This window comes from Calypte anna, chromosome W, assembly GCF_003957555.1.
Source record: "Calypte anna isolate BGI_N300 chromosome W, bCalAnn1_v1.p, whole genome shotgun sequence".
Lineage (NCBI taxonomy): Eukaryota > Metazoa > Chordata > Aves > Apodiformes > Trochilidae > Calypte > Calypte anna.
Window position 1 is genome coordinate 25,974,751 of NC_044276.1, and position 16,170 is coordinate 25,990,920.

General features: G+C 45.4%; 1 protein-coding gene across 1 annotated transcript in view; it reads right to left on the reverse strand.

Moving 5' to 3' along the window:
* The window catches only part of LOC103531539 (transcription factor RFX3), a 126,439-nt gene extending 124,332 nt beyond the window's left edge, over positions 1-2,107 (reverse strand). The window contains exon 1 of the mRNA XM_030468367.1: positions 1,991-2,107. Within this exon, the coding sequence (XP_030324227.1) occupies positions 1,991-2,107 (117 nt within the window). The remainder of the gene's footprint in view (positions 1-1,990) is intronic.
* Positions 2,108-16,170: the final 14,063 nt, after the last annotated feature.

The window sequence follows — 16,170 nt, forward strand, 5'->3', positions numbered from 1 at the left end:
CTGGAAAGCGGTTTTTCGGGAAAGGACCTGTGAGTCCCTGTGGACACCAAGTTGAAGATGAGCCAGCAGTGTGGCCTTGATGAAGAGGGCCAATGTTATCCTGGGCTCCATCAGACAAAGGATTGCCAGAAGGTCTAGGTAGGTGATCCTTCCCCTTTATTCAGCATCAGTTGAGTACTGTGTACCTGGAGTTCTGTGTCCAGTTCTGGACTCCCAGCTGAGAGAGCTCAGACTGTTTAGCCTAGAGAAGAGAAGGCATTGGGCAGGGAGGATCTTGTCAATGTTTTTAAGCACCTGAAGGAAAGGTGCATAGAAGATGGAGCCAAGCTCTATTCAGTGGTGTCTAGTGACAAGGCAAGAGGCAACGGGCACAAACAGAAACACAGGAGGTTCTCTCTGGACATCAGAAAACACTTTTTTACTGTGACAGCGACTGGGTACTGGAGCAGGTTGCCCAGAGAGGTTGCAGAGTCTCCCTCACTGGAGATATTCAAAAGCTATCTGGACATGTTCCTAGGGAACTGTCTCTAGGTGGCCCTGCTTGCCCAGAGGGTTGGACAAGATGACCTCCAGAGGTCCCTTCCAATTTCAACCCTTCTGTGATTTTGGGGTTATGTGATTTCAGCTAATTATTAACTCATTAGGGACGAACTATGACCTAGTTCACAAAGATAAGCATTTTAATTCATGTTAAGTGCCAAATGCTTAAATGTTTTGCTGAAATGTTGGGGTTTGTTTTTTTGGTTTTTGGTTGTTTTCTTTTGGGGAGGGGGGGGGGAGAGTTAAAAAAAGAAGAAAGAGGAAATGTATTCTGAGGCACATTATAAGTAGAAGCTATATTAATGGAATTATGAGACATTATGAATTGAGTCTGTATACCAGGAAAAATACCAGTGAAATGCATGAGGCAGCTAAACAGCATTGCAAAGAACATGCAGAAAAATTCATCATCTTAAATTTTAAAACTAAAGTTAACAAAATGCCAGAAAATTTAATTTAGACAGTGATTCACTAGCACAGAAAGAGACTACAGAATTTAAAAAGTTATTCTCAGTTTTAATATTGTTGACTTTGAATCTGTAAAGCAAATTTATGTTGGAAAAGAACTTCAGATTTCGCCCAAAGTATCTGAAACACTGACAACTGAATGGAGGGGAAGGACAGAGAGAGGTGCTTCTCCCTGGTATCATGTTACAGGACACGTGGGAATAGTTCAAGGCTGCATCAGAGGAGGTTCAGACTACATATTAGGAAACATTTCTTTAATGAGAGGGTGGTCAAACACTGGAACAGGCTTCCTAGAGAAGTGGTCGATGGCCCACACCTGTCAGTGTTTATCAGGTATTTGGACAATTCAGTTCCTGTTTTCCAACTCCACTTCCCTCCTTTATCTCCCTGTGCACCACTCCCTCTAATGTTGGTGGGGCTGCATAGGTGATTAATCATGTCACAGAAGTGTGTGCTGAGCTGGCTGCTTCCAAAGCCCCTTTAATTCTTTGGGAAATCCAAATTATGCATTACATATGGTTTTACTTCAAATACCTTTCTGCAGTTGTGCAAGAACCTGCAGGGAGTCCAGCTTTGAAGTACAAAATAACATTCCTTTTGTATTTTACATTTATATTGTATTTATTTAAAAATTCCATATTCCTTGCCAACTTTTCAAAGGAATAAATGTGACTACTCCATAACTTAAATGGATGTAATTTTTAATGAGATATTGCACATATTTCATAGTAATCTAATTTTTAAAACATGCATATGTATTTCTGGTGGCTGCCACATATTTTACTTCAAGAAATAAACTCTGAAAACTCAGTGTCTGCTTATGTAGCTATTTTAGTTCCAGCAAAATAAAATTTAATAAAACAGTGAAAAAGAGTTGCTTTTGAAGCCTTGTACAAAAGCAGTTCTTCACTACACCTGTTGAAATGCATCATTCTGTCTTGTCAGACGGAATTTTGTTTTCCCAAAATTAACAGACACCTACCTGTTGCTGAACCGGTACCTGCTGTACTACCTGTGTGGGCACTGCTGCCTGGCCAGCCACAGATGCCTGTAAAGTCACAGTCGAACCTGTGTCCGACCCAGTCTCTGATGTCTGCATCGTGGTCTCTGAATAAAATTAAAATGTAAAATTAAAAGTTCAGCACAAACTTCTTTGCTTTTTGTCACTTATCCTTATTCAGATCTTAAAAGAAGAATATTCAACCAAAATCAACTCTGGGGATTAGCTAAAGATTGTCTCACAGACTATTACATGAATACATGGAGATACTTCATTTATTTTTCCCTTTTTAAAGTGCTGCTTTGGCCTAAAATATTAGACAATTCATATTATATATTATTGCTTTGCCTAATCTAAAGCCTGATTAGAGCTTGCAGCATATCAAGAAGAGAATATTTTAAGCTTTGGGCTTCATGAATTTTTTTTCTAACAGTTTACAGTCTGCTTTGTAAAAGCAAATATATTTATCAAGTCAGAAGCAAGGTTCGCACGAACCTACTTACTGTTTTGAGGTAAAGAAATGATAGAAAAAAATCCATTCACAGGCCTGACTTTTCTCTGATGACACTTGTATACGTTAGCTGCAACTATTATCAAATTTTGAGACGAGACTCAAAACCTTATACCATATTAAGACAACACTACCTATATGCACAAACATAATTAATTCTAGAAGCTGCTCATATAAATGTTTGCTTCTTACTTAAGTATGCCTTCACAAAAGGACTTGCAATAATCAATGCAAATAAACTGAACACTGGAAATGTTTCATACCAACTCATCACAATTCTAAAGAACTAAGAGTAATTTCTGTAGTCATCCCAATACAAGTAAATTACAGTACCTCCAATATCGTCAGCTTTCAGAAAGAACTAACATACGCTGAATAAAATGTATGTTAAGAACACAATGGGTAAAATATACAATACCAGAAATTTCTATCCATTTTCTTTCTTGAAATGGTTCAAATCCTTTTGCACCAAAGTACTCAAAGTTTTCTCTTACCTTACTTGCACTCAAAATATATTATTTAATAATGTAAATTAATAGAAAATTTTCTCACTTATTTATGTGACTTCAAGGAACAACTCATAAAAGTCAGAAATAAGTCAAAGTCCTCCCATCAGCTTGTAAATGAATACCCATTCTTCAAAGCTGTCCTTCCTCTGGTTTAATGAGTTGCACTATAAATTCTTCATATTCAATGCTAAGTTTAAGCTTCTAGCGGGTGATAGAATGAGGGACTGCAACCTGAAAAGAAGACCCTGAAAAGCATTTTAAAGGTCATAGTGAAAAGGTGACTCAGGTAAGCTTGCTTTAGCAGAAAGTATTAATGTAATCACTGGAGTTATAAGCAGGGATTTTATCTTTATTAAAATGGTGAGGCACACATCAGAAAAGTACACGAGGTTGTGGCACTAACATTTTAAAGAGGAATACTCAAAATCTGGATAGAGCACGGAAATGGTCTAACAATGAAGGAAAATGCCTTACAAAGAAAAACTATTTAGAGGATTAGAAAGATGACTTGAGGATGACTTGTACATACTAGGAATTAGAGAATTCCCCAGTTTTGCACAGAATCATTTAGGTTGGAAGGGACCTTTTGAGATCATCTAGTCCACCCCCCCTGCTCAAAACAAGGTCACCAAGAACAAGTTGCACAAGGTCATGACCAGTTGGGATCTTTAATATCTCCAAGGATAGAGACTCCACAACATCTTTGGACAACCTGGTACAATCCTTGACTAACCTCACAGCAAAAAGTGTCTTTGAGCATTCAGATGGAATTTCCTGAGCTTTTTTACATTTGTGCCCATTTCCTCTTGTCCTGTCAATAAGCACCACTGACAAGAGTCTTGTTCCCTCATCTTCACTCCCTCTCATCAGGTATTTATACACAATTATAAGATCCTCTCTCTTCTCCATACTGAATAGTCCTAGCTCTCTCAGCCTCTCCTCATATGGCAGATGCTCCAGTCCCTTAATCATCTTTTTGGCCCTTTGCTGGACTTGTTCCAGTAAGTCCATACCTTTCTTGTACTGGGGAGCCCAGAACTGAACACAGTACTCCAGATGTGGCCTCACTAGCACTGAGATAGATAGAGATCTATCTCGTCCTCTTAGCAATGCTCTTCTTAATGCAGCCAAGGATACTGTTGGCCTTTTTTGCCACGAGGGTGCATTGCTGACTCACATTCCACTTCTTGCACCCCAGGACATCCATTTCCTTCTCTGAAAAACTACTTTCTAGTTAGTCAGCCTGCAACCTGTACTGGCGCCTGGGGTAAGTCCTCCCCAGATGCAGGACTTTGCATTTCCACTTGTTGGACTTCATGAGATTCTTCTCTGCCCAGTTCTCCAGACTGTCAAGGTCTCTCTGAATGGCAGCACAACCATCTGGCATATCAACCACTCCTTCCAGATTTGTATCATCTGTAAACTTGCTGAGGGTGCACTCTGTCCTATTTTCCAGGTCATTAATGAAGACAGCAAAAAGTATTGGCTTCAGTGTAGACTCCTGGGGGACATCACTTGTGACTTGCTTCCAAATGAAATTTGTGCCACTGATCACAACCTTCTGGGCCCAGACATTCAGCCAGTTTCAGTCCACCTCACTGTCCATTAAACAACGTCCACTGCTCTCCCCTCATCCACCAAGCTAGTTGCCTCATTGTAGAGAGCTTATCATGTTGTTTAGGCATGATTTCCCATTCATAGATCCATAGAGACTCCTATCAAGCATCTTCATGATCTTCAGTTTCCAGGATTATTTTCTCTATCATTTTCCCAGGTATACAGGTGAGGGTGACAAGCCTTTTAGTTCCCCAGATCTTCCTTCTTTCCTTTCTCAAAGACTCAGGTACTCTCTTCCACTTGTCAGGAACCTCTTCCAATCACTATGACCACAGAATCATAGAAAGTTAGGGGTTGGAAGAGACCTCGAAAGATCATCTAGTCCACCCACCTGCCAAAGCAGGGTCACCTATAGCAGGTCACACAGTAAAGTGTCCAGGTGGGCTTTGAATGTCTCCAGGGAAGGAGACTCCACAACCTCCCTGGGCAGCCTGTTCCAGTGCCCTGTCACCCTCACAGTGAAAAAATTCTTCCTAACATTTATACGGAACTGCCTATGCTCCAGTTTATAAGCGTTGACCCTTGTCCTATTATTAGTCACCCTTGAGAAAAGCTTGACTCCATCCTCCTGGCACTCGCCCCTTACATATTTATAAACATTCACAAGGTTATCCCTCATTATCCTCTTCTGCAAGCTGAAGAGACCCAGATCCCTCAGTCTTTCATCATAAGGGAGATGTTCCACTCCCTTAATCATCTTGGTCGCTCTGTGCTGGACTCTTTCAAGCAGTTCATGGTCCTTCTGAAACTGAGGGGCACAGAACTGGACACAATATACCAGATGCGGCCTCACCAGGGCAGAGTAGAGGGGGAGGAGAACCTCTCTCGACCTACTAGCCAAATCCCTTCTAATGCACCCCAGGATGCCATTGGCTTTCTTGGCTTCAAGGGCACATTGTTGGCTCATGGTCATCCTTTCATCCACCAGCACCCCCAGGTCCCTTTCACCTATGCTGCTCTCCAACAGCTCAATCCCCAACCTATACTGGTACCTGGGGTTGTTCTTTCCCAGATGCAAGACTTTACACTTGGCCTTGTTGTAATACATTAAATTTCTCCCTGCCCAACTCTCCAGGCTGTCTAGGTCCCTCTGAATGGCAGCACAGCCTTCTGGGGTATCAGCCACTCCTCCCAGTTTTGTGTCATCAGCAAACTTGCTGATAGTACACTCTACTCCCTCATCCAGGTCATCAATAAATATATTGAATAGTATTGGTCCCAGTACTGACCCTTGAGGGACTCCGCTAGAAACAGACTTCCAACTACACTCCATCCCATTGACTGCAACTCTCTGGCTTCTGTCCTTCAACCAGCTCTCGATCCACCTCACTACCCAATCATCCAGGCCACACTTCTTCAGTTTAGCTCCAAGGATGCAGCAGGAGATGGAGTCAAATGCACTTCCTGAAATCAAGATAAACTATGTCTACTGCTCTGCCCCTTAATAAAGCCATGTTGACTGCTCCTGATAAGCTTCTTGCCCTTGATGTGCCTGGAGACAGCATCAAGAATGAGTTGTTCCATTAACATTGACCATTCAAAGATAATCAACAGTGGCCTTGCAATGACATCAGACAACTCCCTCAGGACTTGTGGGTGCAACACATCAGGCCCCATGGACTCATGCATGTTCAGATTGCATAAGTGCTCTTATACACAGTCCTCCTCCATGGAGGAATCTTCTTTGCTCCAGACTTTCCCTCTTGTTTCAAGAGCCTGGGAATCCTCAAAGCTGGTCTCACCAGTAAAGACTGAGGCGAAGAAGACATTGAGTACCTTGACCTTATCCATGGCATTTGTCACCAGTTCCCCTGCCCCATTCAGCAGCAGGCAACATTTTCCCTAGTTGTCTTCGTGATGTTTCTGTAATTGTAGAATCCTTTCTTGTTGCCAATGTATCTATCAACCAGCATTACATTTTGTACTGGGCCTGTCTGGGATAGAGGTAAATCTTCCAGTGGCATCCTGGGGTGCATCAAGAAGAGTGTGACCAGCAGGCCAAGGGAGGCTATCCTCCCCTTCTACTCTGCCCTAGTGAGGCCACATATGGAGTACAGCATCCAGTTCTGGGCTCCCCAGCACAAAAAAGATAGGGAACTACTAGGGAGAGAGTCCAGCAGAGGACTGCAAAGATGATTAGGGGACTGGAGCATCTCTCTTATGAGGAAAGGCTGAGAGACCTGGGTCTGTTTAACATGGGGAACAGAAGACTGAGAGGGGATCTTGACAGTGCTTATATATAGAATCATAGAATTGGCTGGGTTGGAAGGGACCTCAGAGATCATCGAGTTCAACCCTTGAACCACCGTTGCGGTTGCTAGACTATGGCACTGAGTGCCACATCCAGTCTCTTTTTAAATATCTCCAGGGACGGAGAATCCACTACTTCAGCGGGCAGCCCATTCCAATGCTTGATCACTCTCTCCGTAAAGAAATCCTTTCTAATATCTAACCTAAACTTCCCCTGGCACAACTTAAGACCATGCCCTCTTGTCTTGTTGAAAGTCATCTGGCAAAAGAGACCAACCCCCACCTGGCTACAACCTCCTTTCAGGGAGTTGTAGAGAGCGATGAGGTCTCCCCTGAGCCGCCTCTTCTTCAGGCTGAACAGCCCCAGCTCCCTCAGCCTCTCCTCATAGGGTCTGTGCTCGAGTCCCTTCACCAGCCTAGTTGCCCTCCTTTGGACCTGCTCCAGGACCTCAATATCCTTCCTGAACTGAGGGGCCCAGAACTGGACACAGTACTCGAGGTGTGGCCTCACCAGGGCTGAGTACAGGGGCAGAATCACTTCCTTGGACCTGCTGGCGACGCTGTTCCTGATACAGGCCAGGATGCCATTGGCCTTCTTGGCCACCTGGGCACACTGCTGGCTCATGTTCAGCTTCCTGTCAATCCAGACTCCCAGGTCCCTTTCTGCCTGGCTGCTCTCTAGCCACTCTGTCCCCAGCCTGTAGCGCTGCATGGGGTTGTTGTGGCCAAAGTGCAGGACCTGGCACTTGGCCGTGTTAAACCTCATCCCGTTGGCATCAGCCCAACTCTCCAGTCTGTCCAGGTCCCTCTGCAGAGCCCTCCTGCCTTCCAGCTGATCGACACTCCCCCCCAGCTTAGTGTCATCTGCGAATTTGCTGATGATGGACTCAATCTCCTCATCTAAATCATCAATGAAGATATTGAACAGAACTGGGCCCAACACTGATCCCTGGGGGATGCCACTAGTGACCGGCTGCCAACTGGATGCAGCCCCGTTCAGCACCACTCTCTGGGCCCGGCTCTCCAGCCAGTTCTTAACCCAGCACAGGGTGCTCCTGTCGAAGATGCGCGCTGACAGCTTTTTCAGGAGGATGCTGTGGGAGACGGTGTCAAATGCTTTGCTGAAGTCCAGGTAGACCACATCCACAGCCTTCCCCTCATCCACCAGTCGGGTCACCTGATCATAAAAGGAGATCAGGTTGGTCAGGCATGACCTGCCTTTTCTAAGCCCGTGCTGGCTGGGTCTAATCCCTTGCCCATCCTGCAGGTGCTGTGTGATTGCACTGAGGATGATCTGTTCCATGACCCTGCCAGGCACTGAGGTCAGGCTGACGGGCCTCTAGTTTCCTGTGTCCTCTTGCCGGCCCTTTTTGTGGATTGGCCTGACATTCGCCAATTTTCAATCATCTGGGATGTCCCTGGTGAGCCAGGACTGTTGGTAGATGATAGAGGCTTGGCGAGCTCTTCTGCCAGCTCCCTCATCACCCTTGGATGGATCCCATCTGGTCCCATAGACTTGTGGGGATCCAAGCATCTCAGTAGGTCACTGACTGTGTCCTTCAGGATTAAAGGGGGGCTGTTTAGATTCTTGTCACCTTCTATAAGCTCCAGAAGCCAGCTGTCTTCAGGGTAACCTGTCTTTCTGTTGAAAACTGAGGTAAAGAAGGTGTTAAATACCTCAGCCTTTTCTTTATCTTTGACAACTATATTCCCACCCGTGTCCAGTAAAGAATGGATGTTTTCCTTGCCCCTTCTTTTGCTGCTGATGTATCTATAGAAGGACTTCTTGTTATCCTTCACAGAGGTGGCCGGTGTCAAAGGGATGGGGATAGACTCTTTTCAGTGTTGCCCGGTGACAGGACAAGAGGCAATGGGCACACACTGGAATAGAGGAAGTTCCATCTGAACATGAGGAAAAACTTCTTTGCTTTGAAGGTGACAGAGCACTGGAACAGGCTGCCCAGAGAGGTCTCAGATTCTCCTCTGGAAATATTAAAAAATCGCCTGGTTATGATCCTGTGCAACCTGCTCTAGGTGATCCTGCTTTAGAAGGGGGGCTGGACCAAACAGTCTCCAGAGGTGACTGGCCAATGGGGAGCAGTGAATGAATTGCCCTTTTTGCTTTGTTTGCACACACAGATTTTGTTTTTCTTCTTAAACTGCCATTGTCTTGATCCACAAGTCTTTTCACCTTCCTTGTTTTCCCCCCATCCCATGGGATAAGGGAGTGAACAAGAAGGAGGGTGGATGTTTGGCTGCTGCTCAGGGCCAACCCATGACATATTTAATCAAGTATAATTGAGAGGTAGACACTAACCATGCCAAAACTAGAAAAATCCTATTTGTTATTTCTGGAAGAAAGCAACACTTTTGTTCTTTGTTGGTGTCGGGGGCTATGCTAAAAGTTTATACTGACAAAAAAACTTTAAAAAAAGAAGAAAAAAGAAGTCCCAACTGACTGGAGAAAAGAGGTGAAGCATAAACAAAATAGAGAGTGAAAAAGAGAGAGAATACTGAGGAGTGGGAGAGATGATAGCATGACAAGAGCAATGAGTTGCGAGACATGACAAAGCTGATTACGAAATTCAAGACAGTCAAGACCAAGAGACAAGAGTGAAGGCTGAGAAATCCAAGATAGATATGTGAGACCCAAGAGGGCTGAGAGTGAGCGAGCGCCAAGAGACAAGAGAGGATAGACAAGAGATGGGGAAGATCGGAGAGACAAGACAAATGAGACTGAAGATAAAGTTACCTGAGACGGGGAACCTCAATCCATCCCACTTCGAACAATTTGATTCAAGTGCCAGCAATAGATACCCAAAACCTGGAGAAGGATCACAGGTCAGCAGGAGGGCACCTGAATTGCAGCACAAAGGAATTCGATCCACTCCAGCCAGTAAGTCAGCTTCGGCAGAGGCCCGACTTAAATGACTCTATGCAAATGCACACAGCATGGGGAATAAACAAGAGGAGTTAGAGATATGAGCATGCCTGCAGGGCTATGATGTTATTGGCATCATGGAGACATGGTGGGAAGAGTCCTACGACTGGAGTGTTGGAATGGAAGGATACGGGTTCTTCAAGTACAACAGGCAGGAGAGAAGACGAAGGGGCATCACCATCTAGGTCAATGAACAGCTGGAGTGCATGGAGCTACACCTGGAGATGAATGAGGAGCTGACTGAGAGCTTATGGGTCAAGATTAAAGGGAGGGAAAGGGCAGGAGAGATTATAGTGGGGATCTGCTACAGGCCACCTGGCCAGGAAGACCGAGAGGGTGAGGCCCTCTATAGACAAATAGGAGTAGTCTCACGTTCACAAGCCCTGGTCGTCATGGGGGAATTCAACCACCCCAATATCTCTGTTGGAGGGACAACACAGAAAGGCATCAGCAATCCAGGAGGTTGATGGAATGTATTGATGATAGCTTCCTGTTCCAAGAGGAGACAATGAGGAGAGGTGCTATTCTGGACCTTGTTCTCACCAACAAGGAGGGACTGGTGGTGAATGTGAAGCTGAAGGGCAGCCTTGGCTGCAGTGACCATGAATGATGGACTTCAAGATCCTTAGGGAAGCGAGGAGGCCACACAGCAAGCTCACTATCCTGGACCTCTGAAGAGCAGATTTTGGCTTCTTCAGGGACCTGCTTGGTAGGGTACTATGGGATAAAGCCCTGGAGGGAAGAGGAGCCCAAGAGAGCTGGTCAATATTCAAGGACCACCTCCTCCAAACTCAGGAGCGATGCATCCCAATGAAGAGGAAGTCAGGCAAAACCACCAGGAGGCCTGCATGAGTGAACAAGGAGCTCCTGGACAAACTCAGACATAAAAGGGAAGCCTACAGAGGGTGAAAGCAAGGACAGCTGGCCTGGGAAGAATACAAAAATATTGTCTGTGCAGCCAGGGATCAGGTTAGAAAAGCTAAGGCCCTGGTAGAATTAAATCGGGCCAGGGAGGTCAAGGGTAAAAAGAAAAGCTTCTGTAGGCATGTCAGTGATTAAAGGAAGACTAGGGAAAATGTGGGCCCTCTCCAAAAGGAAACGGGGGCCCTGGTTACCCAGGATACGGAGAAGGCTGATGTACTCAATGACTTTTTTGCCTCATTCTTCACCGGCGAGTGCTCAAGCCCCACCGCCCAAGTCACAGAAGGCAAAAGCAGGGACTGGGAGAAGGAAGAATCACACAAGGTATGGTCAGATCAGGTTCGAGACCATGTAATGAACCTGAAGGTGAACAAGTCCATGGGACCTGATGAGATCCATCTGTGGGTCCTGAGGGAACTGGCTGATGAAGTTGCAAAGCTGCTTTCCATCCTATTTGAGAAATCATGGCAAACTGGTGAAGTTCCCTTTGACTGGAAAAGGGGAAACAGAACCCTCATTTTCAAAAAGAGAAAAAACAGGAAGACCCAGGAACCACAGGTCAGTCAGTCTCACCTCTGTTCCCAGCAAGATCATGGAGCAGATCCTCCTGGAAACTATGCTAAGGCACATGGAAAACAAGGAGGTGATTGGTGACAGCCAACATGGCTTCACTAAGTGTAGAAAATCCGCGGAGGCTTAAGGACAACACATAGTCACCAATATGCTTAAAGTGAAGTCAATTATTAACAATTCACACTCGCTTTACAATTTGAACTTTCAAATTTGTGAAGTTAGAAAAGTGAAATGCACAGTTGTAAAGGAATAGTTTCAACTTAGAGAAATTTAAACCTGATAGAGCCGAGTAGTAGAACTGAGCACTGCAGAAGAAATTGGTGAACTATAGGGGAACAAACAACTCAATGTACCTAGTAGAAATGTAAACCTCTTATTGATCCTATCATTAGACAATTGCATAACATCCTACTTGTAAACAAGAGGTAGCTTGACAGGACAACCCAGTGTCAGCCAGTATGATTATCAGTGGCACAAGGGGTCCTTGTGTCAAAAGGATGCTCAGGTAAGTCCCTGATCCAAGGAGATATATGATTTTTTTACTTTTCTTCCCTAGAGGAGCTGGAACCCTCATAGGGATCCTTAAAACATCCTGCCCTTATCAATGACAATACAGGCACAGGGGATGGGTTAGGTTACAGTTTCAGTTTCAGTGCAGTCCTACATGATTCCCCACCCCCACCAGAATTTCAGAGTTAAAGGCAGGAGTACTTAGTAGTGAAGGGTGGCAGTCACTGCAGGGGACAGAGTTGAGATAACATTCAGACCCTCCCCTTCACCACAGGGCCAGATGCCAAGCTCATTCACCAAAAAAGCAGGAACTTTGCTATAAATATTTTAGTTTGTGGCAAATAATACTCTCTAACTACTCAACCACCACTAATTGATATTAGATATTTAAGGACTAAGAAGGTGGGGTCAACCAACAGAAACTGATACACACCCAAAAAACCATATAGCTGCTTGGGAGGTGGGGCTGTTCAACTCCTTCAATGTGCCCAGAGATTTCTCACTGGGAGATATTCCTGAGAAGATAGTAAAGGAGATGTAGGAAGACTCTCCTACTGATGGAAAAAAGTTCTCTCCCAGCCTGGTTTCAGGCTATAGTTCACCTGATCACACTAATTGCACTATGGCTACCCAGGAGACAAGAAGCACCTGCAGTGAACCTAGCCAGGAGTAATTTACTCAGCTCCCTGCAAACTGCAGGTAAAAATGGTTTTGGGAGTACAGGAAGAAGAATAATAAATATACCTGCCCTTGCTCATGTGACCCCTACAAATTGATGGGCCCAGGTGATATCCACCTGGGGATGTTAACAGAACTGGCTGATGCCATTGCAAGATTGATCTCCATAATATTTGAGAAGTCATGGAGATCAGGAGGCTTAAAGGAGAATCCAGAAAATTACGGACCCATCAGCCTTACTTCAGCCCCTGGGAAAGTTATGGAATTAATGCTCCTGGAAGCTATCACAAGTCAAATGAAGCATATGATTGGGAAAAGCCAGAACGGATTCACCAAGGGCAAGTCATACTTGACAAAACTGATCGCCTTCTATGACGAAGTAACAAGCTCAACTGATGTGGAGCGAGCAGTGGACATTTTCTACCTGTATTCTCCAGTGCTTTTGATACAGTTCCCCACATCCTTCTCCTAGAGAACCTGATGCTGGAGGGAAGGGATGCCCTCCAGAGAGACCTTAACAGGCTGGAGAGGTGGGCCCATGCCAAGCTCATGAATTTCAACAAGACCAAGTGCAAGGTCCTGCATCTGGGTCGAGGCAATCCAAGCACCGATAAAGGCTGGGCAGTGACTGGCTTGAGAGCAACCCTGAAGAAAAGGACATGGGAGTGCTGATGGATGAGAAGTTCAACATGAGCCATCAGTGTACACTTGCAGCCCAGAAAGCCAACCGGATCCTTGGCTGCCTCAAGCGAAGCGTGGCAGCAGGTCTAGGGAGGTGATTCTCCCCCTCTACTCTGCTGTCGTGAGACCTCACCTGGAGTACTGTGTCCAGTTCTGGATTGCTCACATGTCTGTCTTCTTCCAGACAGTTTCCCAACAACTAAGGGCAAATCTTGCCTCACAAATTTGGTGGCCTTCTATTATGGGATAACAGCATTGGTGGATAAGGGAAGAGCAACTTATGTCCTCTACCTGGACTTGTGCAAAGCATTTGACACTGTCCCACGTGACATCCTTCTCTCTAAATTGGAAAGATATGGATTCAATGGATGGACCACTCGGTGGATAAGGAATTATCTGGATGATTGCACTCAAAGAGTTACAGTCAACAGCTTGATGTCCAAGTGGAGATCAGTGACGAGTGGCATTCCTCAGGGGTCGGTATTAAGAACTGGCGCTGTTTAACATCTTTGTCAGCCACATGGATGGTGGGGTTGAGCGTACCCTCAGCAAGTTTGCTGATGACACCAAGTTATGTGATGCAGTCAAACACACTGGAGGGAAGGGATGCCATCCAGAAGGACCTTGACAGGCTTGAGAGGTGGGCTCGTGCCAACCTCATCAAGTTTAATTTAGGCCAAGTGCCAGGTCCTGCACATGGGTTGGGGAAATCCGTTGATGAAAAGCTGGATGTGAGCCTGCAATGTATGCTTGCAGCCCAGAAAGCCAACCGTATCCTGGGCTGCATCAAAAGAAACGTCGCCAGCAGGTCAAGGGGATGATTCTCCCCTTCTACTCCACTCTCGTGGGACCCTACCTGGAGTACTGCATCCAGTTCTGGGGCCCCCAGCATAAAAACAGCATGGAGCTGTTGGAGTGAGTCCAGAGAAGGGCCACAAAGATGATCAGAGGGTTGGAATGCCTCTCCTAGGAAGACAGGCTGAGAGACTTGGGGTTGTTCAGACTGGAGAAGAGAAGACTCCAGGGAGACCTTATAGTGGCCTTCCAGTGCCTGAAGGGGGCCTACAAGAAAGATGGGGACAAACTTTTTAGGAGGGCCTGCTGTGATAGGACAAAGGGTAATGGTTTTAAACATAAAGAGGGTAGATTTAGACTAGACATTAGGAAGACATTTTTTACAATGAGGGTGGCGAAACAGTGGAACAAGTTGCCCAGAGAGGTGGTATAAGCCCTATCCCTGAAAGCATTCAAGGTCAGACTGGATGGGGGACTGAGCAGCCTTACCTAGTTGAAGATGCCCCTGCTCACTGCAGAGGGTTGGATTAGATGACCTATAAAGGCCCCTTCCAACCCAAACCATTCTATGATTCATTCTATGAGAAATGAGATGTGACAAAAGATGACACAAGACATGAGAGATGAGATGAGAGACAGGAGAGAGAAGAGTAAAAGGGGGAGGCAATAAAAGGTAAACAAGAAAGTGAAGACAAGTGACGAGAGGCAAAGAGACTAGAGGCTAGAGATGGCAGATGAGAGAGATGCGATGGGAAACAAGATGAGACAAGCAGACAGAGAGAAAAGAGGAGGAGAGTGAGACCAGATGAGATAACAGAGGTGAGATGAGTGACAAGAGATATCTGACAAGATGAGAGTGAGTGAGCAGCTGTGTGGTGTTAAGCTGCCTACTGGGGCACAACCACAACAGCTAGTGGTGCTTTTGTGATAACATGTTTAAGAAAGGATTAAAAAATGCTGCACAGCATCTGTGAGACATGAGGAAAAACGGGAAAAGGGGAAAAGGTGAGACGAGTGACACAAGGGGAAAAATGAGAAGAGTGATGAGAGGAGACACAAAATGAGAGAGATGAGACACAACACGAGAGAGGCAAGCCAGCAGAGACAAGACGAGCCAGGAGATGAGGCCAGGCAAGATAAGAATGGCCAGATGAGACACATAACAGACAAGGTGAGAGACCAGATGAGATGAGACGAGACGAGAGAGACAAGAAGAAAGAGATAAGAGAGAGGAGGGATGAGAGAGAGGGAGTCAGCAAAAACTCCACCCTGGACTTCCAGAGGGCAGACAGGGCAGTCCTGTTTAGGACACTGATTGAGAGAATCCCATGGAAGACAGTCCTGAAGGACAACGGGGTCCAGGAAGGCTGGATGCTCTTCAAGAAGGAAATCTTAAAAGCACAAGAGTGGGCTGTCCCCAGGTGTCATAAGACGAAATGGCGGGGAAGATGACCGGCCTCACTTATCAGGGAGCTCTTAGTGGGACTCAGGAAAAAAGGAGAGTTTACCTCCTTTGGAGGAAGGGACAGACAAATCAAGATGAGGACAGGGAGCTCGTGGAGTCATAGAGAGAGAAAATTAAGAGAGGCAACAGCCCAGCTGGAACTCAATCTGGCCACTGTCATAAGGCACAAGAAAAAAGTTTATACAAATATATTAACAATGAAAAGAGAGACGGGGAGAATTGAGACAGCACAGTCTCGCACTGATAGCAGTGAATAATTAAGCTTGGGCTATCAGTAAGAACAGGGCTACTTAATGCATACTTTGTAACCGCAGGAACAAAGCCTTGGGACATCAAAGGTTAAGGAGTAAACAAGGCGATTGGATTAGGGGACCTGGTTAAGAAGCATGGCCTGTTACAAACATCCGCGAAGATGCTTGAATGTGATAAACAAGCTTTGTACGTTAACTGTTTTGTAGCCAATCAAGTTAAAACTCGTGTAACAAGATGTAGAGACTTCTGGTATAAATATAGCCTTCTGATTCAATAAAGTCAGACAATTCGTTTGTATCAAACTGTGTCTCCGTCTCGCACTGCGACAAATGGTGACCCCGACGTGATTCGGGTTGAAAATTTTCCGGTCGCAGGTCTCCAAGAACTTTGTTTGAAGAAGAAAGGCTGGGAAGAAGCCGGTTATTGGTGCGCACCACTCATCACCTCCTCGCGATTGGC